At 39.6% G+C, this 26,515-nt stretch overlaps 1 protein-coding gene and 1 pseudogene across 2 annotated transcripts in view; one reads left to right on the top strand and one right to left on the bottom strand.

Moving 5' to 3' along the window:
- The first annotated feature begins 2,788 nt into the window (after positions 1-2,788).
- Positions 2,789-26,515, top strand: part of LOC104611825 (adenine phosphoribosyltransferase-like protein, putative (DUF2358)) — a 31,133-nt gene continuing 7,406 nt past the window's right edge. The window contains exons 1-4 of one of the 2 annotated variants that reach the window (XM_010279055.3): positions 2,789-2,907; positions 3,017-3,144; positions 3,499-3,605; positions 10,903-10,968. In XM_010279055.3, coding sequence (XP_010277357.1) covers positions 2,860-2,907; positions 3,017-3,144; positions 3,499-3,605; positions 10,903-10,968 — 349 coding nt within the window. In that variant the 5' untranslated portion in view covers positions 2,789-2,859. Of the gene's footprint in view, positions 2,908-3,016; positions 3,145-3,498; positions 3,606-9,023; positions 10,433-10,902; positions 10,969-26,515 lie in introns of those variants that run through there. The other variant, XM_019200161.2, reaches the window with a different exon arrangement.
- Positions 10,977-12,710, bottom strand: LOC148800830 (uncharacterized; annotated as a pseudogene).

The following is a 26,515-nucleotide window of genomic DNA, read 5'->3' on the forward strand; positions in this document are numbered from 1 at the left end:
ATAATGTAAATGAAATATATAATTTAAAGGGAAAATTATAGTAAAAGCCAGTTATACATTTAAAATTAGGTTGTAGGTTGATCCAGAAACCAATAAAACTCTGACAACCGACTCTACATTTCAAATTATAAAAAACCCTGACATGTCATCAGAGGCTTATGTGGTTGTTGACAACATGGGACTCTTAATCCATGTTGAGCACAAAAAAAGCCTATACCGAAAATAGGCTTTCAATTTCTTTCCCTCTCTATCTCCTGATTTCCCTCCCTTCTCTCACTCTCGCAGTCATCTCTCGATCTCTCACTTTCTCAGCTTTGGTATGTAGCTTAAATCAAAACCTCAATTTCTCTCCCATTCTCTCTCTCTCTCTCTCTCTCAATCTCTCTCTATCTTCTTCCTCACTCTCCATCTCGGTTAATATCTCATTCTCTCACATTCTTTCTCCTGCTACTTCTCTCATTTTTTTTTAATTTTTCTTACAAACTTTTATAATATCAATTAGACCGTACAAAATAACTAAAGGGACCAACCACTTGTACAATAAAATTATAAATTTCTATAAAGTTGGTGTAAATTTCATAACCAATAGTTTCTTATGAACTTTTATCAAATTGGTGTAATGAATTTTTAACTATACCAAGTTGGTCTCATGTTCTTTTATACAGTCTGATTAATACCATATAAGTGTGAAAGAAAATAAAAAAAAAAAAGAACAAGAGAATGAGTGTGAGAGAAACTGAGGGAGAACGATAGAAATTACGAGAGAAAGAGAGGTTGACCGAGAAAGAGAATGAAAGAGATTGGGGGAAAACGATAGGTAGAAAAAGAATGAGAGAAATTGATAGAGAAAATTAAAATACAGAAACCGAAAACCATTTTTATTTGTTTTCAAATCACACAGTCGTTGAGCAAGGAGAGACAACTCTGAGAGAGAGAAAGAGAGTGAAGGAGAGAGAAACTAAAAACGATTTTCTTATTTTCTAATCAACTAGTATTGAAAGGGCAATTTCAATACAGGCTTTTTGTTGTGTCCAACATGGATTAAGAGTCCCATGTTGGCAATAGCCACATAAGCCTCCGATGACATGGTAGGGTTTTTTACAATTTGAAAGGTAGAGTCCAATGTCAGAGTTTTGTTGATTTCTAGACTAACTTGTAGCCTAATTTTAAATGTATAGCCGGTTCTGACTATATTTCCTTAATTTAAAACTAATCCGAAAGCAAATATATTTTCTTATCTAGATGGTGGGTCAATGATCCAACTTTTCTAAGAAACCCATGATGTTTTCTGACTATATTTCCTTAATTTAAAACTAATCCGAAAGCAAATATATTTTCTTATCTAGATGGTGGGTCAATGATCCAACTTTTCTAAGAAACCCATGATGTCATAATTGAATAATAAATATTTAAAAAAAGATAGAACACCAAAAAATGAAAGTATATAAAATTTTGTCAAGAACATTTGAGAACATTTCTAATGTTATATATTCATCATATTAAATACAAATAATTGTTAAAATAAAAGTTATTTTTATTTATGATAGAAATGGAATACAAAATAATAATAATAATAATAATAATAATAATAATAATAATAATAATAATAATAATAATTGTTATTTGGTACAAGCATTTAAGTTTATTTTTAATCATATTGTTGCTTTTGTTATTTTCAATTTATATCTTAAGTATGATATATCTAAAATTCAAGTCATTAATATGAAGAAAAATTTCTCATGTGCAATGCATGTGCTTAATTACTAGTATATATATTAAAAGAAGGTCTTTAGGCCATAGCCCCCCACCATTCAAACATGTGGCAACCTCAACTTTCTAGAAAAAGAATCTCAGAAGTTGGTTGTTCACATTTTCAAAGAGAAAACCCATTAATTCCTCATATACATATATTGCTTTTAACCACATTTAAATTTTGAACTCAGACATATGGCACTCTAAGACAAGTGTTATACGTTCAACAATAGTTCTTTAGAAATACATGAGAAGTGGGAAGCTCCCATTCTCATTCATTCCTAAAAAACTTCTGCCTACAACTACTTCAGTCTATTAGTTTTATTTAAATTTCAAATATAAATATAATTATTAGATAAATAGTGAAACTCAAATAAAATCTTCTCAACAAAACTCAAATAAAATAATATTACTACAAAAAAAAAGAGTAAAAACCAAAATGATACATATGCGACTGCCCCATAACAAGATCACATACTAGATAAAATATGATAAGTCTCTTAAATCAAATAAAAATCTATCTAAACAACAAATGAAAAACCTAATCTAAGTTTTTAATATAAATGATTTAAAGAAATTGAAAATTTAAAATAGTTAATGGCCCCGTACTGAATAGGGGAGTCATGCCTAATAAATGATGGGAAGAAAGATAACTTAGCCCTAAGAATCTTAACCCATAACCTATGATCATCATTAAAAAAAACTCAGGCAAGCTTCAAGAGAGCTTCGACTTTCCAGTTCAAGGCCAATCACAGTGACGTCACGTGGTGCATACTGATTGCCATGAGATCGGATCTGTTCCTGCATAGGGCGCTTTACACGCACATCCTATCATATATTCGGAACATCTCTCATACTTTTAACTTATTATTCACGGAAGATGTTCCCAATGTACGGTTAATTTGCATGTGAGGCGCCCAAGTGTGAGTCTTCACATAGGGCGCCTCACACGCACATTCTATCATGCACGTGTAGAGACGACATCACGTGTACTTTTTGCGAGATTAGATGCAGATGCGCATACAGAATCGCGCGATTCACAACTCAAAGTTAAGTAAACAGATAAAAAGAATCTTCCTCCAACGAACAAGGAACGTGCGAAGGGAAATGGCGGCAATCTGCTGCGTCTACGCGCTTCAGACTTTATATCACAGCGTGAGCTTCGCTTAAAAAGAATAACGATTACGAGATTTAGCAAATCGTTTTCGGGGTTTTGTTGATGAACTTCGTTACCTCTCACTCTACCTGTTTAAAATGATTGCAGAGAGTCGGGAACCTGAACCTCCGTTGCTGCTCCAGTGCAAAGGATAAGAGGGAAACGCCACGGTGGTTAAAGGTTGCAGTTAGTGGAGTTACAGAGATTCTACGGATTTTTGCTCCAGGAAAAGAGAGGTTAGATTTCTTTGGATTTGTGGACTTTGAATAAGGGACATTAGTTCGATCACCACTCGTCGTATAGTACTAGGTGTTTCTTTTTCTTTTTCCTTTTTGAAGATCTTGCAGAATTTTTTAATGTTGTTTAAATGGATATGGTTGGGGAATTTGCAGGAAAATAGCTTCTTGTTCTGGAGATTGAATTATGAAATTTTCTCTTATTTGCTTTATTTTGCATCAAGGAGTTCCACTATTAAATTTGCATTCTTTTGATGGATGAATTGTTTTTCTTTTGAACTAATTTTGATTCTTCTCCTAATATTTTTTTTTTTATTCATTTTAATATCTTCTTTTCGTAATCATGTGTCGCAGATCAAATAGGATGGATTACACAAAGAAGGATGAACTTTCTATCTACAGTGTAGATGATGTTCTCATGATCCTTAAATCTGATTATGAGAATGCTTATTTTGTTACGGGTAACATGGGTTTTCTTTATTTTATTTATTTGGTCTAGTTTTTCTATAGTGATGGCAACCGAACAGTGAAGTAGGCTAAGCAAATCTGCAGCCATTGGTAATACAAAAGTAAAAAAAGGAAAAAAGCGGATAGTTTTAACTAACCTTTCTGTCGAAGGACCATTATCCAATGTTAGTGCTAGCTATCCAGGATCTTCGGAGGGATGGTCTGGATATTGATCCAATCTTCTGCATTTACTTGCGGGAAGTGCCCACTCTCAGACTTGAACCACATTCTCAGGCTTGCCAGCCTGAGATCTTATCATTGCACCAAACAATTGCCCCCACCTTAACTAATCTTTCTGTTGAACATGTTAAATAATATGTCACTTTGATTTTTTTTTCCTTCCTGTGACTTCATTGATAACAGAAAACAGTTAATAAATTCATAGAAATGAAAATAAAATCCAAAAATTGTTCCAAAGATACAAGCATTTAGGTCATATCCAAAATTTATTCCAAGATAAGGTACAAGGCTAGGTGATAAGCTATCACCCAAGGAAGAGAAATCACACCATAACAAAAATCCCCCCACACAAGGACAAGCCCCTCCAACAACTACCTACCAACAAAAGCAATATTTTTTTTTTTAAAAAAGGTAAGGTAAATTTATTCATGATGAAAGAAAGATACAATAAAGGGGAAGCTCTTGGTACAAAAAGTCCCAAAGGGACTGATCAATCTCCCATAGATTGGCAGAATTAAGCATCATAAACATGTTCTGGCTACAAAAAACAGGGGTAACAGACAGCCACGATGCTAGTTTGGCTACAACACACTGGATCAACTCCTCCAACTCTTTCCTCTCATTTCTGAATATTCTGTCATTTCTCTCAGACCATATGCTGATCACTGCAGCTGGGATGGCGTTCTAAATGTATTTTCCTTTCTTTGATAAGCCCAGCAGGTACCAGCAATGCAGCAGACTATTCAATGTACCTGGCATTACCCAACTAATACCAACAGCATTGAAGAAATGAGACCAGATTCTCCAGACAATCGTGCAATGCGTACAGAGATGCTCAATAGATTCTTCTTCAAGGCCATAGATTCCACACCAAATATCATTTAAACTCAAACCTCTTTTTGCCAGATTGCTTTTTGTTAGGCATTTCCTTCATGCCGAGGCCCTTATCAAGAAATTGACTTCGTATGGAACTCGGGGAATCCATATCTGTTTATGAGGGAAATCAGTAGTTCTTCTAACATTCACTTTATCAACCAAAGATCTCACTGTGAATTTTCCATCAGCAGATCAAATCCAGACCCATTTGTCAGCTGAATGGGGGTGGAAGGCAAATGTATTCAGGCGGTTCAGCAGATTTACAACCTCCTCAACTTCCCAATCAAGGAAATCCCTTCTGAATTTAGGCTTCCATACCACTTTCCCTGGATAATTTCAAAATAATCAGCCACCTTGCCTTTTTATCAACAACTACAGAGAAAAGGCGAGGAAATTTCTCTTCCAAAGATGTCTCATCTAGCCATCTGTCCTTCCAAAGCCGAATTCTTTCTCCAACACCTACTTTGAAGCACACTCCTTTTAGGATATGAGGAAGAGTCCTCATTATAGCTTTCCACAAGGAACATCCATAAGAAGGCAACTTGTCAGTTATCCATCCCCCTGGCTGCAGACCATATTTAGATGCAATGAGCTTTCTCCACCAACCATTTTCTTCAACTCCAAATCTCCAGATCCACTTTCCCAATAAAGCAGTACTGAAACTTTTTATTCTTCTCAAACCTAAACCACCTGAAAACCTTGGACTACAGATCCGATCCTAAGCAATCACATGTATCTTTTTTTTCATTTTTCACCCTCTCAACAAGAAATCCCTTTGCAGCCTTTCTATTCTCTTAGCTATTGAACTAGGAATGGGGAAGAGAGACAGATAGTAGGTAGGCAGATTTTCCAGAGTACTTTTGGTCAATGTTACCCCACCACCTTTTGATAGATACTTTGCTTTCCACGAGGCAAGTTTCTTTTCTAGTCTTTCTAATATTGGTTCCCAAATTGTTGAAGAAGAACATTTAGCACCCAACGGAAGGCCAAGATAGGTGGTGGGGAGCTTGTCCATTTTACAACCCAACATTCCGGCCCACATGGCAAGATCCACCACATTTCCCACCAGAATCAGGGATGATTTTTCCAAGATTCAATTTTAGGCCTGTTACTACTTCAAACCAAGGAAAGATTCCCACAAGAGTCTCTATTTGGGGGAAAGAAGCATCTATGAAGCACAATGTATCATCCGCAAAATGAAGCACATTAACCTTTTTACCCCCCAGAGTTATTTCAAAACCCTCCCAGAAGCCCGCCTGTCCTGCCTGATTGATGAATTGGGTCAGAACCTCCATTACACATAGGAAGAGTAGAGGAGACAGGGGGTCTCCTTGGTGAATGCCTCTGGAACTCTTAAAGAAGCCAGAAGAGTTTCCATTAATTATAACCGAAAATTTTGGTGATGAGAAACATACCTTCATCCAATTTCTCCATTTCTGACTGAAGTTCATCGTTTCCAAAATAAAATTTAGGCATCTCCAGTTAACATGATCATAGGCTTTTTCAAGGTCCACTAGGATTCCTGGTTTTCCCGCCCTTATCGTTGAGTCGATCACTTCATTAGCAATAAGAGCACTGTCCAAGATTTGTCTTCCTCCAATAAAAGTACATTGGTTATCTGTTATTACACTTCCTAATTGCTTCTTTAGACTTTAATCTCTTGGCCAACACTTTTGCAAGGAGTTTGTAAAAGCTATTCAACAGGCTTATTGGCCTAAAATCTTTGATATTTGTTGTTCCTTCCACCTTTGGGATTAAGGTAATGAATGTGGCGTTCAAGCTTCTAACCAAAGAGGCAGAAGCATGAAAATCTTGAAATGCCTTCAGAATATCCTTTTTGATAACAGTCCAGCACTTCTTATAGAATAGGTTTGTTAAGCCATCAGGGCTCGGAGATTTATCCAACTCCATTTTCTGAACTGCCGCCCAAATTTCTTCTTCTGAGAAAGGTTTAATCAGATCATCCTTTTGTGATTCACTTAAAGATTTAAAATGCACACCTTCAGGCGGAGGGCGGTTCTTCCACTGCTCCAAGAACAGAGATTTATAGAAGTTTGTAGCAATGGCCTGAATCTCAGTTGGTTGCTCCCCGATCCTACCATCACATTCCAGCCTGTCAATATTATCAATTCTGAAGCGTGCATTTGCCATCTTATGAAAAAATTTGGAGTTCTTATCTCCTGCCTCCAACCGCTTCACTTTTGCCTTCTGACGCCAACTAATTTCATCTTTGTATGCTAGTTTATCAAAGATGATCCTTGCCTCCTCTCTATTTCTTCTCTCCTCTTCAGACAGTTGTCTCTGTTCTTCTAATCTGTCCAGTTCCTTAATCAGCTCCAGGCAATCCAACTTCTTTTGTTTGGTTGAAGAAGCTTTACCTTTCTTCCAGTTTCTTATGACAGACTTGATTGCCCCCAATTTCTTTGCCAGCACATAAGAACTCATGCCTTCCACCTGGATATCATCCCATTTTTCTGCAATTAGAGTCTTCAGCTCCTCCTCTTCAATCCAGCTATTGTCAAGTCTGAATGGTGCAGGTATCTTGATTTGTCTACCCATGACCAATTGAATAGGGCAATGATCTGAAATTGGACGCGGTAGAGCTTCTTGCTTAATGCTTGGAAAACTATCTTCCCAATCAGCTGAAACCAAGAACCTATCCAGCTTCACTAGGATTGGGTCTTCCTGATTATCAGACCCAGTATACTTTGCACCTAAAAGAGGTAAATCAATAAGCTCAAACCTGTTTATAAAATCTGAAAAGTCCTTCATTGCTCTCGTTCTATGTTGACTTCCTTTCTTTTCTTCAGCACATCTGGTTACATTGAAATCACCCCCAATTATCCATGGCAGTGTTGAATTACCCTTCATCTCAACCATCTCCTCCCAGAAAATATGTCTTTCCCTATCAGTGTTAGGGCCGTGGACGTTCGTAACTTGGCAGCAAACACCCCTTTCAATTCCAGGATTACTGTAACTGAGAATTCTCCCACTTTATGAGAGATCTTCGTAAACTTGAGGGGATCCCACATTGTAAGAATTACTCCAGCACTTCCCATTGCAGGCTTACCCACCCATCTCACCTGCCCCACCCCCCATACATTTCGAACAATTTGTGCACTAAGTCTTTCAAATTTTGATTCTTGAATAAGCACCACCCCTGCTTTCCATCTTTTCAGGGCCTCATTCACCACCACTTTCCTTTGACCCGACCCTAACCCTCTCAAATTCCATGAAAGAAAATTACAATCCATTTAATTTTAGAACAAAGAAAAGAACTCTTACTGCCTCCTCCCCTCCTTTCCTCTTCCTCCCCCTTAATCTCCTCCTTCAACCAACCCCCATGAGAGACAATGAGTTGCCTTACTCTTCTTTTCCTGCCCTCCTGTTTTCGCATTTCTTTTCCCTTTTTCTTTTAAAATCCTATGTTCTATCCCCTCTAGGAACTCTATGGTTTTGAGTTCCAGACCTTCTATCTAGACACCCAAGAACTTACCCAAATCTAATAACTTCGAAATTACCCAGATAGAAGAAGACTCTAGTCGTTTGTTTTTTTTTTTTTCCTCTGTAGAAACACTCACCTCTCTTTGCTCACTTCTCTCCCTCTCCTTTGATCGCTCCCCTCCTATTCCCTTTGGCACAAATCTTGAATCCTTTTCCGAGTGTTTCAACGGGCTCTCCCTTCCCCCTATGCAACCCTCCAACTTTGTTTTGCCCCTTCTTGCTTTAGGTGTCGATGTCCTAGGCATTAACATCAACTCCAAAACGATCTCCTTTCCTTTTGGCATCCCTTGAGATTCTTCGTTATTCCTTTCTTGTCACTGAACCTGTAAACTGCTACCTGAAGTTTCTTCTCTTGATTCCATGCTTCGATGATCCTGGATCGAATGAAGGCCCAAAGGACTTCTTGTCTCCTTAAGAACCGCTGGTTCGTCTGGCATAGTCTTGGGTTGAGTAACCTAGTTCAGTCCATCCAAAATGTACAACCCATCCTTTTTTTCCTTTGAGGCCCACCTCATGCGACATGCTTGCCATTTGACACGACACACCCAGGCTTGGGTTAGGAGCCCCGATCTGCTTGCCCAACTTTTGAGAATTTTGGACATAAATGGAGCCTCAATTGGATAAGCTTTTAGCCTCACCTTCTGGGAAGGTTTTCCTTGGAGAAGGTGTTTTAATGACATTTGGACCCTGGTTAGGTCCCACACCTAACTCTATTAAGCAATCTTTAATAAGATTCTTCAAAGCCAGCCTTGAGTCACCTTCGTCAATCCCCAGATTCAGAACATTAAAGGATTGTTGTTTTTGAGGTACCCGTTCCTTGTTGGAAGCCACATGAATGTCTGGAGATTGTTGCGGGTCTTGGCATGTGTGTTCCAACTGAGTTTGTTGTTGGTGAACCTTCTGAGTCGTATCTGATCTGATTCCCTGCAAGTCTCTCTTCCTTTCCTCTGGCCACATTCCATTCCTGGAGACCCTGTTAGCCGGTTTTTTAATTTTTGACATTTCTGGATCTCCGACATCACTCTCTGCTTCCTGATTCACACAACTCTCCTTCATCTTCCTTCGCAGGCTAACAGAGGGTCTTATATCTTGCCAGATCCCTATCTTGAACACCACATCCCCCACCACCATCTCCACTACCTCCGGTATGTTTCCCCCTTTTTCAACTTTGATTCGGACCCATTCACAGGTTCGAAGTTCCTCCAACGTATCATCAGTTTCAATAAAACCTCCATATAAATGCCCTATGGCCTTCATAACACTTGGGCACCACAACATCAGCGGTAGGTCATACACCCACACCCATATTTCCTTTGGCCGGTCCTCTTCGTCCATCGTTTCTGGGAAAAAAACAACTGGTGCTTGTTCCCCACCAATCCAGAAGGAGGGAAATTTCTTCCTTTTTCCAGGGACCTTGATTCGGAATCCTGGCCTCTTCCCACTTAGATGGAAGGATGAACAAGAATAGGCCTTGGATCAATTTCTTCACTCGAACCCTTTCACTAAGGTCCATGTCTGATGCACCCAATTCTCAATCTCCTCTAAGCCCACCAAACTTTCAAATCTCCCCACCAAACAACCCTTAAGGAATTCTTTCCTTTCTTCCACTCCTCGCTCTTCTACTTCCACAAAGTATCTTCCTCCTTCTCGTACCACTATCTCTCCAAATCCTGGCCAAGCCGCGTTACTAAAGGTTAAATTTTCTCTCACCTTGGCGGAAGCCATTAGTTTATCATACCATGCTTCCGATCCCCAACGCCTATTACCCCTATAAGCTCCCCACCTTCCTCCTCTACTCCTTGATGATCTCAGTCTTCCCTTCATTCTCAACTTCTCCTTAGCAGTGTCTCATGTAGCTCACTTTCTAGTGGAAAACATGAAAGCCAGTTAGTTACTCAAGAGGGACAAATTTTTCATCTTCACATTGCCAATACCAAGACCCCCTCTTCTTTCCTTTTCAAGCAACATCTAGTCACACTAAAGAGAAACCCAGCCACCCTGGAAAACTTACATACTCCATGCCTACAAAATTCATCCATCTTACAACAGATGAACAAAAAAGAAAACCAAAGCATCTCTATAAATTTTTACCACATTTCTTCCACTCAGAATGAACTTGTTCTCCCTAAAGGCCATTACCCAATGTTGGTCCCAGCTATCTGCTGTCTTGGGAAGGATGAACTGGATACGGGCATAAACTTTGGCGTTCTTTTTGCAAAAAGTGATCACTCATTAACATGCTTTTTCACACTTGTCAGCCCTTGTCAGACGGAGGTTTTGCCATTACACCAAGCAATGGCTCCTTCTCTGTAGATAATATGATAGACATATTATCAGTTGCTAGTTGACTGTGTTTTCAAGCAATGACATGAGTTTTTTGGGGATGAATATTAATTTCATATGGATTTTAGAATTTTTTTAACACTTCTATAAGGAATTAAACTTATGTGTAGACAGTGCAGCAAAATAAAATATTATATTGGCCTTTATTTTCACATATCAGATGAGGTGGCAAGATCTATGTGTTTTTTTTGGGAAAAAAACATATCATAGCTGGTTTTTCCCCTAATTAACTTGTGGGAAATATGTTGCTAAGAGGATTGGACTAGATTTAAGTGATTTCTTGAACTTCTTCTTAATGTCATCAGGCTGAATGCTAAGAGCAATTAACACAATTATCATTTGAAACAGGGGATTTCACTTCTGCAATCTATGCTGAAGATTGTATCTTTGAAGATCCGACTATTAAGTTCACAGGTAGGACTTTGTTCTGTGTGTAATATGTCTATCCATGGCTTGTAGTCTTTTGTCCTACTTTTGTTGCTGAATCTTATGCATTATAGATGCATATTTGCAGTTTTAATACAAAATCTGTGCAAAGGGAAGTTTTATCTTGTCATACATTTTAGGGCGATTTATTGTGGTTTTATTTATTAATTAGGACATCTAGAGTAAGTTTAAATCAAAATTTTGTTGGAAGTGTCTCTATCAATATATGCCTAGAATATCAAAATATGTATTTCTAGAATATCGATTTACTACTTTTGTATTTAAAGAATGACAAGAGGGCCCTTCTAATGAACAGCTACAGTGTTAACAATAACATAGTCTGGTATATACTAGTTTCTGTTACTTAGTTACAAAAAAAAAAAATAAAAACTAGTTTCCGTTATTTCTAATTTGTGTAGATTTCAATAAAATTTATGTTTTCTTAGTTCATGTTGATAAGTTTATTTGTCTTCTATCAGTATATTTCTGCTTTCTAGCCGTATCAGACATTAAGACATTCTATTGCCTTTACAGACATGGTGAATGTGGGCAATTGCTTTCTTAGTTTGGAAATAAGAAGTCCATATTTCCACCGCTTTGCTCTATGCTTTCAATTTTTTATTTTTTTTTTTTGGTTAAGAAAAGATTCATTCCAACACAGAACAGAGCCCAAAGGCATACAACAGAACAGCACCAACAAGAAGCAAGAAACTAACAAGACTACGAACTAAATAAACAGAGAAAAAAGCATTTAACTAACTAAAAAACCAACTCAGATCAAAGAAGAAAGCCAGTCTGGAAACAGTCCATCCAAATTTAGGGAAGAAGAAAAGCAAATCTTGGCTAACTTGTGAGCTGCAACATTTGCTCTGTGGGGGCACCAAAGAAACTTGATTTCTAAGCCTTCAGAGACTAAGAAGATCTTCCTTCAGATCAAAAGGGCAAAAATAATCAGAGCTGTTTAGATATGAGATCAAGGACTGACAGTCTGATTCTACAAAAAAGCGCTGTAAACCACTTCTCTTTGCAGCTTTAACAGCTTCTAACAGAGCTAAAGCTTCTGCCATTAAGGGAGAATCAGCCACAAGAGGGCCACAAGCCGCCCATTTACATAAACCTGAAGTATCCCCTGCAATAGGACCAAGCGATGCTTTATTTGGAGCCCTGAAACCTGCATCCACATTAATCTTCACAAAACCATCTAGCGGTGGGCACCAGCAAAAAAGGGAGGGTCTCAGATCCCCTCAGCTGAAGAGTTTCCCAATCTCAGCTGCAAGAGCAGAGATATCTCTACTGCAAGAGCAGAGATATCTCTGCTGCAAGAGCAGAGATATCTCTGCTGTCGACCTGTTGATGGTATTGAGAATTTCTGATGGGTTAGTAGAGCAACTTTCAAAGACACACCTGTTCCTATCTTTCCAAATCTCCCATAGTCCTATTGAAATTTTTACAACAGCATCCAAATTTCCAATATAAAGAATTTTCAGAGTTTGAGAAAACCAATCTGCAAAAGGGACAGACCTGTCCACAAGATCCACAATAAGACCCAGACCAGTCTCAAACCAAATGCATCTACTCTTTTCACAGTGAAAGAGAGTATGCGTTACTGATTCATTCTCTCTTTCACATCTGCTACACAAGGGAGAAGGAATTATTTTCTTTTTAAACAAGTTCTCATTCACAGCAAGGCCATTTCTACAGCATTTCCACAAGAAATTTTTTATTTTTGGTTAAACCTGGATATGCCAGAGCTTCTTCTAGAAGGATTTCTCCTCCAGAGAGTTGTTTCTTAACGGGCTCGAGTCACTCAAATCCATAGTGGCAATAAAATAAGCTGACTTGACCGAGAACTGTCCTGAAACAAAACCAGTCCAAATTGGTTTGTCATCCCATGAATTCAAAGGAAGTTTGATTTTTAGGATCTTATCAGCCACTTCATCTAAAAAAAAGGCCCTTGATCACCTGGGGATTCCAGGTTCTGGTATGACTGTCTATAAGATCAACAACAGTTTGATTTTGACTTATCCTTGGGCTGGTCCCACTGGTCTTAAATGATCCATATCTGGAATCCAAGGGTCTGACCAAATTTTGATCTGGTTCCCATTTCAACTTTCCAGATTAAACCTTTTCTTAACACATCTCTCCCTCTCAGAATACCAGTCCAACCCCAAGACCGAGAAGTCCTCTTGTTAGCACTAAGAAAATGTGTGTTCGGAAAATATTTAGCCTTCATTACCTTTGTCCACAGACCGTAAGAGTCATAACATAGTCTCCAAGCATGTATGGCCAGGAGGGCTAGGTTAAACAAGTGCGGGTCCCTAAAACCTAAACCCCCATTATGTTTATTTTTACAAATGTTATCCTAGGCTACCCAACTTACTTTCTTTTTCCCATTGTTTCCCCCCACCAAAAGGTCCTTTGTAATTTGGAAATGTCCTCACAAACTTTCTTGGGCAGCAGAAAACTGGACATGCAGTAGGAGGGGATGGCAGTGAGCACAGATTTTATCATGATCTCCTTTCTTGCTTGAGAGAGAAGAGAGTCCTTCCATCCTATAGTTTTTGAGGCCACTCTTTCGTTAGTGTGATTGAACAATTGACACTTCCTTCTGCCTATCAAAGGGAAAGTTCCAAGATAAATAAAAGGATTGTTCACTTTTTCAAGTGACCCCTATCTAGCTTGACTTTTATATTATCCTTGCCATCCCTTCTATTATTCTAAGTGTGGTTAGTGCCATAGAAAGGTATTTCCATTAATTTCCACTATCTAAGAAGGTTTCTTGTCTGTCTAATGTAACTCCATTTGTACCTCTTCCCCCCTTCTTTTTCATCAAAATGGAAAGCCATATTGAGGTCACCCACACAACACCAAGGGCCAAAGGATTGATCCACAATTTTGGAAAATTTCTCATAGAAATTAGGTCTTTATTTTTCTTCTCAGATTCTCCATAAATGAAAGAGCACCACCAAACTAGATCATCTTTTCCTGTAATTCTAGTATTCTAGTATGAATTACATTTTTGTTTGCAATTTCTATTTTGAGACCTATCTCTTTTTCCCAAAAGAGAGCCAGTCCACCCACTATGCCAATGGGATCAACACCCCAACAATTCCACTGAATTAGATTATTCATCTTCTTTTGGCAATTAACCAAGGAGCACTTTGTTTCATTGAAAAAAATGATATTCGGATTGATGAGGCAAGAAAAAAAAAGAGAAATGTGTGTATGTATTCTGTTTTGCATGTTTTTCTTGTAGTAGGATCCCAAATTGTTGTTTTGGGTAGCTTTGTTGACAGTTTGGGACCAGGGGTATTTTCGTCATTCTATAAGTCAGATATTTGGTCAGGGGCAGTTGGGTGCATTTCTGTTGGGTTTTGGTCTCTTGGTTATTTTTGTAACAAAAGTAATCTTCTAGGGATTCATTTTGAAGTTAGTATTGTTCTTAAGGAGTTGTTGGTGAGAGGGAAACATTCTAGGGGCTTATGTGTACATATTTTAACTAACTTGTCCAGCAAGCCAGTGAGTCTTATAAAAGAGAAGGGGGCTGTTTTTGTAGGGGTCTTTTGGTTCTTTCTCTCGTTTGAGCTGTAGCTCAGCCCCAACTAGGGTTTTCAAGCATTGGGAGCTTGGGTTTTGAGGAGTTGACCCATTTTGGCACCTTCTAATCCCTTCATCGCTGCGTGTCTGTGCGGGAGGCCAGCTTGCTGTCATTGTTACTGTAGCGGAACTGTTCCAGGAGGAGTTTTACTTCAGGTTCAGGTCTGAAACCCATAAAAATTCAACTTATTTTGTTGTTTTCAGCTTGGTATTTCTTGTGCTTATTGTTGTATACTTGAGGTACTGCATGTAACTTGTCTTACTGTCCACATCAAGTGGTATCAGAGCAAGTTCTTTCCTTGGGTTTGCTTCAATCTCCTTCTTGTGTTTTCTATATTATCATGGCTGCAAGGGGTGGACATGGTAGGGGTGGTAGAAGACCGCAACATGTCACTATAGAGGTTTTCCAAGAGGCTATAAGAGGACTGCAAGAACAGATTGAACATCTTGCTCAACTTGTAGCTCAAAATGCTGCTAGGGATGGTGACATAGCAAATGATTTGGGGCTAGGAAGAAGAAGACAAGCTCCTAGAGTTGATGAACAACTCATTGACATTATTAGTGAAGAATCAAGTGAAGACATTGAGCAACCTGAATGTGATCAGTATGGAAGGAATAATAACCAACGGTGGGAAGACCGAATAGTGCAAGCTTTACAATCCCATCAAGGTCATGGTGTTCAACTTCATATTTCCGAGTTTGATGGTGAGTTGGAACTTGAAGAGCTTCTAGACTGGTTGGACAGCATTGAAAATTATTTTGATTGAAAAGAAATGAATGAAGAAAGAAAGGTGAAGCTTGTAACAGCAAAGATGCGTGGGATAGCCTTAGATTGGTGGAAAAATTACCAAAGGGACAAAGAAAGGAAGGGGAAAAGAAAGGTTAGTTCCTGGGGAGGAATGAAAGAGAAGTTGAAATCCCAATTTTTGCCACCAGACTATGAGCAAACTCTTTACCGAAGGGTGCAGAATTTAAGGCAACAGGAAAAGAGTGAAGGAGTACACAAAAGAGTTTAATAGATTAACTCTTCGGAGTAATATGTCAGAAACTGAACAACAAAAAGTTAGTAGATATATCAATGGTTTGAGGTTGCCAATACAAGATCTAGTCAGCCTACATTGCCTGTATCAAATAAAGGATGCATATCAGCTAGCTCTAAAGGTTAAAGCTCAATTGAGTTGGAGCTCAGGGCGGAGGCTGAGTGCTGTCCAAGGTACACCTCCATTGGTAGGTCGAAGTGTTGGGGCTGGTAGGGGTTGTGTGATCAACCAAACACGCCCTACAGTCCAAGGGACTTCAAATGCAACAAAGAACAGTCAAGGGCAGCGGCCTACTATTAGATGTTTTAGGTGTATGGAGTTGGGACATCGTTTAAATGAATGTCCTAAGAGAAGGATTGAAGGGCAAAGACATCTGGTTAATGAAGTCACTGATGAACAACAAGATGATATAGGCCATGCTGAGGATGGGCAAGTGGCTGAAACTACTGAAGCTAATGCTTTAGAGGAAGAAAACTTGGATGGAGATATTGAGGGTGAAACTCTAGTGATATGGCACTCTATGGTTGCACCTCAAGAACCACTACCAGGGGATTGGTTGAGAAAGAATATCTTTAGAACATGTTGTATAGCTTGCGGGAAGTTGTGTAACCTGATTATTGATAGTGGGAGCAATGAGAATCTTGTTTCTCAAGAGATGGTGAATAAATTACAGCTCAAGACTATTCAACACCCCCGACCATATCGTATTTTGTGGTTCAACAAAGGAAATGAGGTAAGAGTTTCTTCTAAATGCCTAGTTACTTTTTCTATTGGTAATACATTTGAAGAATCGGTATGGTGTGATGTTGTCCCAATGGGTGCATGCCATATTCTCTTGGGTCGCCCATGGCAATATGACCGTAAGACCATTCATTATGGGGACAAGAACACATATAGCTTTATGAAAGGCAATGAGAAGATAATTCTTAAACCAATGCAACTTGATTCATTTCCAAAGAAGGAAACAAAGCCAACCACTACTCTCTTCACCTCAAATAAATTGGATCAAGAAGATGGGAATTTGGATGTTGTTTACGTGTTGGTTACAAAAGAAGTTAGCAAGGAAAAACCTGTTCTAGAGTTGGTGAAGGAGCTACTTCATGAGTATGCTGATGTGATGCCTGAAGAATTACCCAATGACCTTCCTCCCCCAAGAGATGTACAACATCATATAGATTTAATGTTGGGAGCAGCCTTGCCTAACCTACCCCACTATAGAATGAGCCCTAAGGAGCATGAGGAGCTCCAAAGACAAGTAACAGAGTTGTTGAAGAAGGGGCTGATCCGTGAGAGCTTAAGCCCATGTGCTGTTCCAGCTTTGCTCACATCAAAGAAAGATGGTAGTTGGCATATGTGTGTTGGCAGTCGTGCCATTAACAAGATTATAGTTAAATATAGGTTTCCCATACCCCGCCTTGATGACATGTTAGACACATTAGCTGGATCACAAGTCTTTTCAAAGATAGATCTAAAGAGTGGATACCATCTCGTATCCGAGAGGGGGATGAGTGGAAGATTGCATTCAAGACTAAGGAAGGTCTTTATGAATGTCTGGTTATGCCATTTGGGTTGTCTAATGCTCCTAGCACCTTTATGAGGTTCATGAGCCAAGTTTTAAGGCCGTTCATGGGGAAGTTTGTGGTAGTTTATTTTGATGGCATACTCATCCACAACAAAGATCATGACAGCCACTTAGAACACTTGAGAGCAATCATAGAAGTCTTGAAACAAAATCAGCTATATATAAATTTGAAGAAGTGTAATTTTATGATAGATCGGTTGGCACCCATTACTGAATGCTTGAAAGGAGGGGAGTTTACTTGGACTCCCGTAGTTGAGAAAAACTTCCAAGAGCTAAAGATGAGGATGACGAAGGCTCCGGTATTGGCTTTACCTGATTTTAACAAGCTCTTTGAAGTTGAATGTGATGCATCCCATGTTGGGATTGGAGCTGTCCTTAGCCAAGAAGGCCATCCAGTTGCTTACTTTAGTGAGAAACTCAATGATGCTAGAAGGAGGTATTCCACTTATGATGTTGAGTTTTATGCCATTGTGCAAGTGTTGAAGTTTTGGGGGCATTATCTTATCCAACGGGAGTTTGTATTGTATTTCAGACCATGAAGCATTGAAACGCCTTAGTAGGAGAGTTCACTTGGTGTCAACAATGTCTACTAATGTTGTGGGATTCAGCTCCATCAAAGACCAATACCAAGATGACCCTTATTTTGGCCCTATTTGTAGAAGCTATACGGTGACAAGGATATTCAAGTCAAGTTTGTGTGGAATGATGGTTACTTATTCATGGGCAATAGGTTATGTATTCCATCAGGATCCTTGAGGGCATTACTCATTTCTGATTTGCATTGCAAGGGATGTGTTCTATTATGTTGATAAATGCCACAAGTGCCAAACATCTAAGGGGCAGCATCAAAATGCAGGTTTGTATCTTCCCTTATCCATATCATAAGCACCGTGGACTGATATTACTATGGATTTTGTGTTGGGATTGCCAAGAACAACTAGGGGTAATGACTATTTTTGTCGTGGTTGATCGTTTCTCTAAAATGACCCACTTTATTGGTTGCCAAAAGACTTCTAATGCTTCTCATGTAGCTAACTTGTTTTTCAAAGCAGTTGTTCGGTTGCATGGATTGCCGAGATCTATCACATTAGATCGTGACACAAGATTCCTTAGCCACTTCCGGAGAACTTTATGGAAGCGTATGGGTACTACCCTATAGTATAGCAACACATTTCACCCACAAACAGATGGACAAACTGAAGTGGTTAATCGAAGCCTAGGCAACTTGTTGAGGAGCCTAGTTGGAGACTACTTAAAGCAATGGGATCTCATCCTACCCCAAGCTGAATTTGCCTTCAATGATTCAATTAATAGATCTACAAGGAAGACTCCTTTTGAGGTGGTGTATGGTCAGTCACCGAAAAGTGTTGTTGATCTAGCTCCTATAACAGGGTTGCGGCGAGTGAGTGATGATGCCAGAGCTTTAGCTGAATCATTCGAGAAATTCAAGAGAATGTACAACAGAAATTGAAATAAAGCAACCAAAGGTATAAAGAAGCTAAGGATAAGCATCGTCGGATGAAAGAGTTTCATGAGGGCGATCTAGTCATGGTTTATTTGCAGCCTGAGAGGTTTTCTGTTGGGACCTACCATAAGTTGAAGCAGAAAAAGATTGGTCCATGTCAAGTGTTGAGACGGTTTGGTGACAATGCATATGAAATTGAACTACCAACTAATTTGTCCATTTCACCCATTTTTAATATAGCAGACCTCTTTGATAACCATGGGGACCTAGAACCAGCAACAAAGGATGGGTGAGGACAAGCACAAAGGGCCAAAAGTTCTAATGAGTTTGAACAAGTAGAGGGTGTAGAAGATGTCCGAGTCACCAACACTCGAAATGGGGCCTATTTTAGGTTCTTGGTCAAGCGGAAAGGGAAACCATCAATTGAGAACTCTTGGATTAGTGAAGAGGAGTTTGTGAAGCTAGATGGAAACATGTGTGCAGAGAAGATGGGCCGAATGGCCCATAGGTTGTAGGTTGTTTATTCTTTCTTGTTATTTATGTTTCTTTTCTGTAATGGGCCTTATTCTGGGCCCATCCTGTCAATACTAAGTTCTTTGTAAATTCTTGCCCAACTAAGGGCCTCCTTGTAATTATTCAAATATATCTAATAAAACAGTGTTAGGGGGCTGAGAGAGCAAGAGTTCGAAATCCTCTTCTCAGACCCTCATTGCCGAACCCTCAACTCTCTTCTCTTCAGTTTTCTTCATGGTATCAGAGCATACCTGAAATTCAATATCCTAGGGCTGGAAGCTTGACTTGTGTTGCTTGATTCTTGGAGGTCATTGGAAGTGCCCAAGACTCGAATCTCTTGGAGAAGTGGTTCGGTGGCCAGGAAGAATCAGAGAAAAGAAAAAGGGGAAGAGGAACAGTTCGGTTCTGTTGAAGCTCGAAACTGTAAGTTGTACTCAGATTTCTGGGTTCAGTTTTCTTCTGGTTCGAAATTGTAAGTTGCACTCAGATTTTTGGGTTCAGTTTTCTTCTGGTTGTTCTGTATTGCTTTCGAATGTGTTTGGGCTGTTGAACTGTCCGAAATACTTTGGTTGTTTTGTACTACCTTCGGCTGCCATTTAATCTGGTTTAACCCAGAAATTTCTGGGCTGTTTTTCACTCCTTATTGGACTGTCAAACTGCCGAAACATCCCTGTAACAAGGCTGTGGATTGTTGCTTATACCTGGCTGTTTTTGAGGGGCTGTACAAACTGTTCTTGAGGCCTTTTCTCTTTTGACAGTGGGGTTGTCTCTATTGCCCACACTGTGTTTGTGAAAAGGGTACTTCGGCTGAGTGCCAAGTGGTATTTACTTTGAAGTCCAGATTTGAAAAGGGTACTTCGGCTGAGTGCCTAGAAGTTTCTGTTTACTTCTTGAAGGCTGAACTCAGTGTATTGCCTTCTTGTGGTCGGCTGAACTCTGTTATTACTTGTCCTTATTCAGTATACTTGTAGAAGTCATCTGAAATCATATTTGGAGTGTTTGCATGATGTACTCCTCAGAGTTTGAAAACAAAAGTGGTGCTGAATATGGACTGGTTCAGGGGATTCCAAGTGATTCCTTATTGACTGTGACCACAGTTAAACTAGATGGAACTAATTATCTGACATTGTCACAATCAGTAAAGATTCATGTATGTAGTAGAGGAAAGTAGGGGTTCATTTCCGGGAGTAAGAATGCCCCCCCAGAAGATGATCCATCTTACGAGAAGTGGATGCAAGAAAATTACACTGTCATTGGGTGGCTTGTGAACTCAATGCAGCCACAAATTAGTCAACACTACCTATGGATGAATTCAGCAAAAGAAATTTGGGACAGTGTTGCAGAAACCTATTCCAAAAAACTCAATGTGGCCCGGGCATATAAATTGAGAAGTGATGTAAAGAATTTAAGGCAAGGAGAGAAACCTCTTGCTGTATATTTCTCAACCCTGAAGTCCCTATGGCAAGAGATTGACCTAATAGAAGCTGTAACTTAGGACACCACCAATGATGCAGAGACCTACAAAAAATTGGTTGAAAGGAACAAGGTTTTTGAGTTCTTAACTGGACTAAACCCAGAATATGATATCATAAAACAGAATATTCTTTCCAAGGAGTGTGTCTCTTTGTCACAAGCTTATGCATTGGTGAGTAGTGAAGAGAGCAGAAGGGCTGTCCAGGTCCAAGGGGCTGATTTTAATGATCACTTTGCCAATATGGGGATTAAACCTAAAGGGAATGCTGGAACTTCTAGTGGCACAGGAAAGAAAGAAGTTATATGTGAGTACTGCAAGAAGCCAAAGCACACCAAAGACAAGTGCTGGAAGTTACATCCTAATCTTGTTCCCATTCGGTTTCAGAAAAAACATGATAGTAAAAGATCAGGAAGTGCAAATATAGCTGCCGGGCCAGATAGTGAAGAGATGTCTGCTTCTGCACAGTTGGCAGCCATGAGAGCAGAATATGAAAAGTTTGGGAAGATGATCAGTCAGCTGAGTGATGTGACCTCTCCTTCCAACCCTTCAGGAAATTCTACTGCTTCAGCATTTGCTCATTCAGGTATAAGGGCTTCTGCCAATCATGCTACCTCTTCAGGTAATCTCAAGATCCCTTGGATTATTGACTCAGGTGCTTCTGACCATATGACCAATCTATCTACCTTATTTGTTTCATATGACTTACTTCCTGGACGTGATAAAATCACTTTAGCTGATGGTTCACTTACCCCTATCTTTGGTAAGGGAACCATCAAGGCTACGGATTCCTTGTACCTACCTTCTGCCCTTCATGTACCTAAACTAAATACAAATCTGTTGTCTGTAAGTAGTTTAACCAAGTCACTAAACTGTTGTGTAACCTTTTTTCCTTCCTACTGTGTTTTTCAGGATTTGGAGTCTCAGAAGGTGATTGGGAGTGGCCATGAGGCGAACGGAATATACCTGCTTGATACTTAGGGACAATGCACTGATCATCTTGGGAATGTTGCTCTCGGATCTGTCTCTTCAGAGTTTGTTAGTCGGATTATGTTGTGTCATTGTCGTTTTGGTCATCTGTTTTTTTCTGCCTTGAGTCATCTATTCCCTGAACTGTTTAGGGGAATTAGTTTGTCCAGTCTTCATTGTGAGTCTTGTGAATTGTCAAAGCATTGTAGAAACAATTATCCTTTGAGCAATAAAAGATCTTCTGTTCCTTTTAATATTGTGCATTCTGATGTGTGGGGAACTTACCACTTACCCTCCATGGGTGGCTACAAATATTTTATCCTGTTTATTGATGACTTTTCACGGTTCACTTGGATATTCCTGATGAAATCCCGTGATGAAGTTCCAAGACTTGTAAAACAATTCCATGAATTTGTTCTAACCCAATTTGATACCAGGATTAAAATCTTCAGATCAGACAATGCAAAAGAATACTTTGAGAAAAACCTATCCTGCTATCTTTCTAACATGGGGGTTATTCATCAAAGCTCATGTGCTAGGACCCCAGAACAGAATGGGGTTGCTGAGAGGAAAAACATGCATATTGTTGAGGTTGCAAGAAGTATCTTATTTGCCTCACATGTTCCTACCAGGTTTTGGGGTGATGCTGTTCTTACTGCTACCTACCTTATAAACCGCATGCCATCTAGGGTTTTGGGGTTTAGGTCTCCCTTCACTCTTCTTCATCCGGACAATGACCTTTTTCCTGTTCCTATTCGTGTCTTTGCCTGCACCTGTTATGTACATGTTCCAAGTGTTCAAAGGCATAAATTTGAACCCAAAGCTCAAAAGTGTATTTTCCTTGGTTATTCCCCCACATAGAAGGGTTATTGTTGTTTTGATCCAAAGTCTGGCAATCGGTATGTTTCAATGGATGTCACCTTTGATGAGCTTTCCCCCTTTTATGGTTCCTCTCCAGAAGGACATTGTCCATTGGGGGAGGATTTGACACAGGTGTTTGCTCTTCTTCTTCCTGTCTCTGTTGAGTTTCTTGATGTGTTTGCCTCTCCTTCTAATGTATCAAGGGTGGATCAATCGTTCCATTCTCCTTGCCCCAGTACTCCACCTCCTCGTCCTATCCTCAATCCCAAGGTGTATCAAAGGCAAAGATCCAGAAATGTGCAGGTTGTTTCTCCTACAACACATGAGCCTCATACACTTCCAGTCACAGAAGAGACAACAGGTATTGTTTCAACACCTTTGGATTCATCATTCCCTGAACTTGATATTCCCATTGCTATTAGAAAAGGAAAACGGAAGTGCACTGCACACTGCATTTCCAAGCACCTTTCTTACAGTTTGCTTTCACCTTCATACTTTGCCTATCTCTCTGTTGCTTCTCATCTTATTCCCAGGTCTGTGTCAGAAGCTCTTAAGATTTCAGAATGGAGGGATGCTATGAGATCTGAAATCGATGCCCTACACAAGAATGACACATGGGAAGTGATGGATTTGCCTGAAGGGAAGGATCCTGTTGATTGCAAGTGGGTCTTTACTATCAAGTACAGAGCTGATGGCACCATTGAAAGGTACAAGGCCAGGCTGGTTGCAAAAGGCTATACACAGACATATGGGATAGATTATTTAGAGACTTTTGCACTTGTTGCCAAGATGACATCTGTGAGGGTTCTTCTATCTTTAGCTGCTCACTTTGATTGGCCCCTCTATCAATTGGATGTGAAGAATGCATTTCTGAATGGTGAATTACATGAGGAGGTTTACATGTCTCTTCTTCCAGGGATGTATGGAACTGATATGAAAGGGAAGATATGTAGGCTGAAGAAATCTCTTTATGGACTAAAACAGTCCCCTAGAGCATGGTTTGAGAGATTTAGAACAACACTTGTTAACTTTGGTTATGTGTAGACACAGTCCGATCATACTCTTTTTGTGAAGAGGAGTGGACCTCTAGCAGTATACCTCATTGTGTATGTAGATGATATTGTAGTGACTGGTAATGATGCCTCAGGAATTCATGATCTAAAATTTTTTCTCCATACAAAGTTTGAGATTAAAGATTTGGGGGAATTGAGATACTTTCTTGGCATAGAAGTGGCTCGATCCAAGGATGGGATTCTTATCTCCCAAAGGAAGTATGTTCTTGACTTGCTCTCTGAAAATGGAAAGATGGGTGCTAGACCAGTTGCTACTCCTATTGATATGAGTCATAAACTCTCAGCCTCAGAAGGGACATTGTTAGAAGACAAAGGAATCTTTCAGAGACTTCTTGGGAAACTTTTGTACCTAAGCATGACTCGGCCAGATATTGCATATGCAGTTAGTTGCATTAGCCAATTCATGCATGCTCCCCGAGACACTCATATGGCAGCTGTAGAGAGAATCCTATGTTATTTGAAGGGCTCTTTAGGAAAGGGTATTCTGTTTGCCAAGCATGGTCATATGAAACTTGAAGCCTACACCGATGCTGACTGGGCCGGGAACATTGATGACAGAAGATCTACCTTTGGGTATTGCAGCTTGGTAGCTGGTAATGTTGTTTCTTGGAGAAGCAAGAAACAATCGGTTGTTGCTCGGTCTTCTACTGAAGCAGAATACAGGGCCATGGCACATGGGGTTTCTGAATTATTATGGCTAAAATCTTTGATGGAAGAACTTGGAGTTGAATATGACAAGCCAATGATGTTGTACTGTGATAATCAGGCTGCCATCAACATTGCTCACAACCCAGTGCAACATGATAGAACCAAGCATATTGAAGTTGATCGACACTTCATTAGGGAAATGGTCTCTTCGGGTGAAGTGTGTCTTCCTTTCATCACATCTGAAGGACAGTTGGCAGATTTTCTCACCAAAGGCATTCCCAAGGCAAAACTTCAGCATGATACCAGCAAGCTTGGCATGATTGACATCTATGCTTAGCTTGAGGGGGAGTGTAGAGAAGATGGGCCGAATGGCCCATAGGTTGTAGGTTGTTTATTTTTTCTTGTTATTTATGTTTCTTTTCTGTAATGGGCTTTATTCTAGGCCCATCCTGTCAATACTAAGTTCTTTGTATATTCTTGCCCAACTAAGGGCCTCCTTGTAATTATTCAAATATATCTAATAAAACAGTGCTAGGGGGCTGAGAGAGCAAGAGTTCGAAATCCTCTTCTCAGACCCTCATTGCCGAACCCTCAACTCTCTTCTCTTCAGTTTTCTTCAATGTGCAAGGCTGCTAAAATTGCTGCTAGTACGGGGTCGAGCTCTTTTTAACCTGGTGGGAATGATGAGGCAAGAAAAAAAAGAAAAAAAAGAAAAAAAAGAAAAAGAAGAAAAAGAGAAATGTGTGTATGTATTTTGTTTTGCATGTTTTTCTTGTAGTAGGATCCCAAATTGTTGTTTTTGGGTTGCTTTATTGACAGTTTGGGACCAGGGGTATTTTCGTCATTCTATAGTCAGATTTTTGGTCAGGGGCAGTTGGGTGCATTTCTATTGGGTTTTGGTCTCTCGGGTCTTTTTGTAAGAAAAGTAATCTTTTAGGGGTTCATTTGAAGTTATTGTTCTTAAGGAGTAGTTGGTGAGAGGGAAACATTCTAGGGGCTTATGTGTAAATATTTTAACTAGCTTGTCCAACAAGCTAGTGAGTCTTATAAAAGAGAAGGGGGCTGTTTTTGTAGGGGTCTTTTGGTTTTTTCTCTCGTTTGAGCTGTAGCTTAGCCCCAGCTAGGGTTTTCAAGCATTGGGAGCTTGGGTTTTGAGGAGTTGACCCATTTTGGCACCTTCCAATCCCTTTATCGCTGCGTGTCCGCACGGGAGGCCAGCTTGCTGCCATTGTTACTGTAGCGGAACTGTTTCAGGAGGAGTTTTACTTTAGGTTCAGGTTTGAAACCCATAAAAATCCAACTTGTTTTGTAGTTTTCAGCTTGGTATTTCTTGTGCTTATTGCTGTATACTTAAGGTACTGCATGTAACTTGTCTTACTGTCCACATCACGGATTCTCTTTTCTTAGGGATTCTTTCGCTGCTCGAATTGTCAGGGAGGATCCCATACCTTGACAATTCCAGCACCAAATTTTCATTTCACTTGAGGGAGTTGTTTTGGGTCAACTCCCGCAAACCCTTGGATACTGGTTGGAATTTGATCTTTGAGACAATCCTAAATTGGAGCCCTAGCTTTCACTCTCTTCAAACTTTGACTTCCTAGTTGAGACATCATAGCTGCTAGTGTCGCACCCTCTTGTTCTAACTTGGGCATTCTAAACTCCCTGTCATTTACTGTCACTCTAGATTTCACCAGTAATTTGGGGAACAATCTCCTTGTCTGACTACAGGCTCGGTTTTGTCTTCTTCGGATGAACCTCAATCTTCTTTTTATCAACAACAAATGTTCACCATCCTAAGAAAATTTTCTTTTTATTTTTTTTAGCGCAAACCATTGGGATTTGACACCTGGGTTAAATCCCTCCCAGAAGCCGTGAGGTGAACCTTGGACATCATCCTTGCTTTCCTTTCTTTTTTCCTTTTTTTTTTGTCTTAAAAAACCAGTTTTGATGATCGACTCTCCAGGTTACCAAATACAGATTTACAAAAACAATAACCTGGGTTAATCTTTAACTGACCAGGGCTCTCTGTCCAACACATCCTCCAGATCTTCTGCATTGTGAAATTTGATCCACAATATATCACCTTCTACCAGTTCTATCTTGTACTCCTCTGACGTCCACCACCAAATCCAATATAACTGTTGCAGAACTCCTCCAATGTTAAGCAGTTTATCAGATAAAATCCTTCCATAACAAATTGCACACTGCAATGTTCTCCAACGACTCTGTTTTCTTAAGCACATTCACCTTCTCAATCTTACTCTCTTCCATATCCTAATTGATTTCGTTTTCTCCCAAGATTTTGTCAACTTCTTT

Source organism: Nelumbo nucifera, chromosome 4, assembly GCF_055504915.1.
Source record: "Nelumbo nucifera cultivar China Antique chromosome 4, China Antique-T2T, whole genome shotgun sequence".
Taxonomy (NCBI): Eukaryota; Viridiplantae; Streptophyta; class Magnoliopsida; order Proteales; family Nelumbonaceae; genus Nelumbo; species Nelumbo nucifera.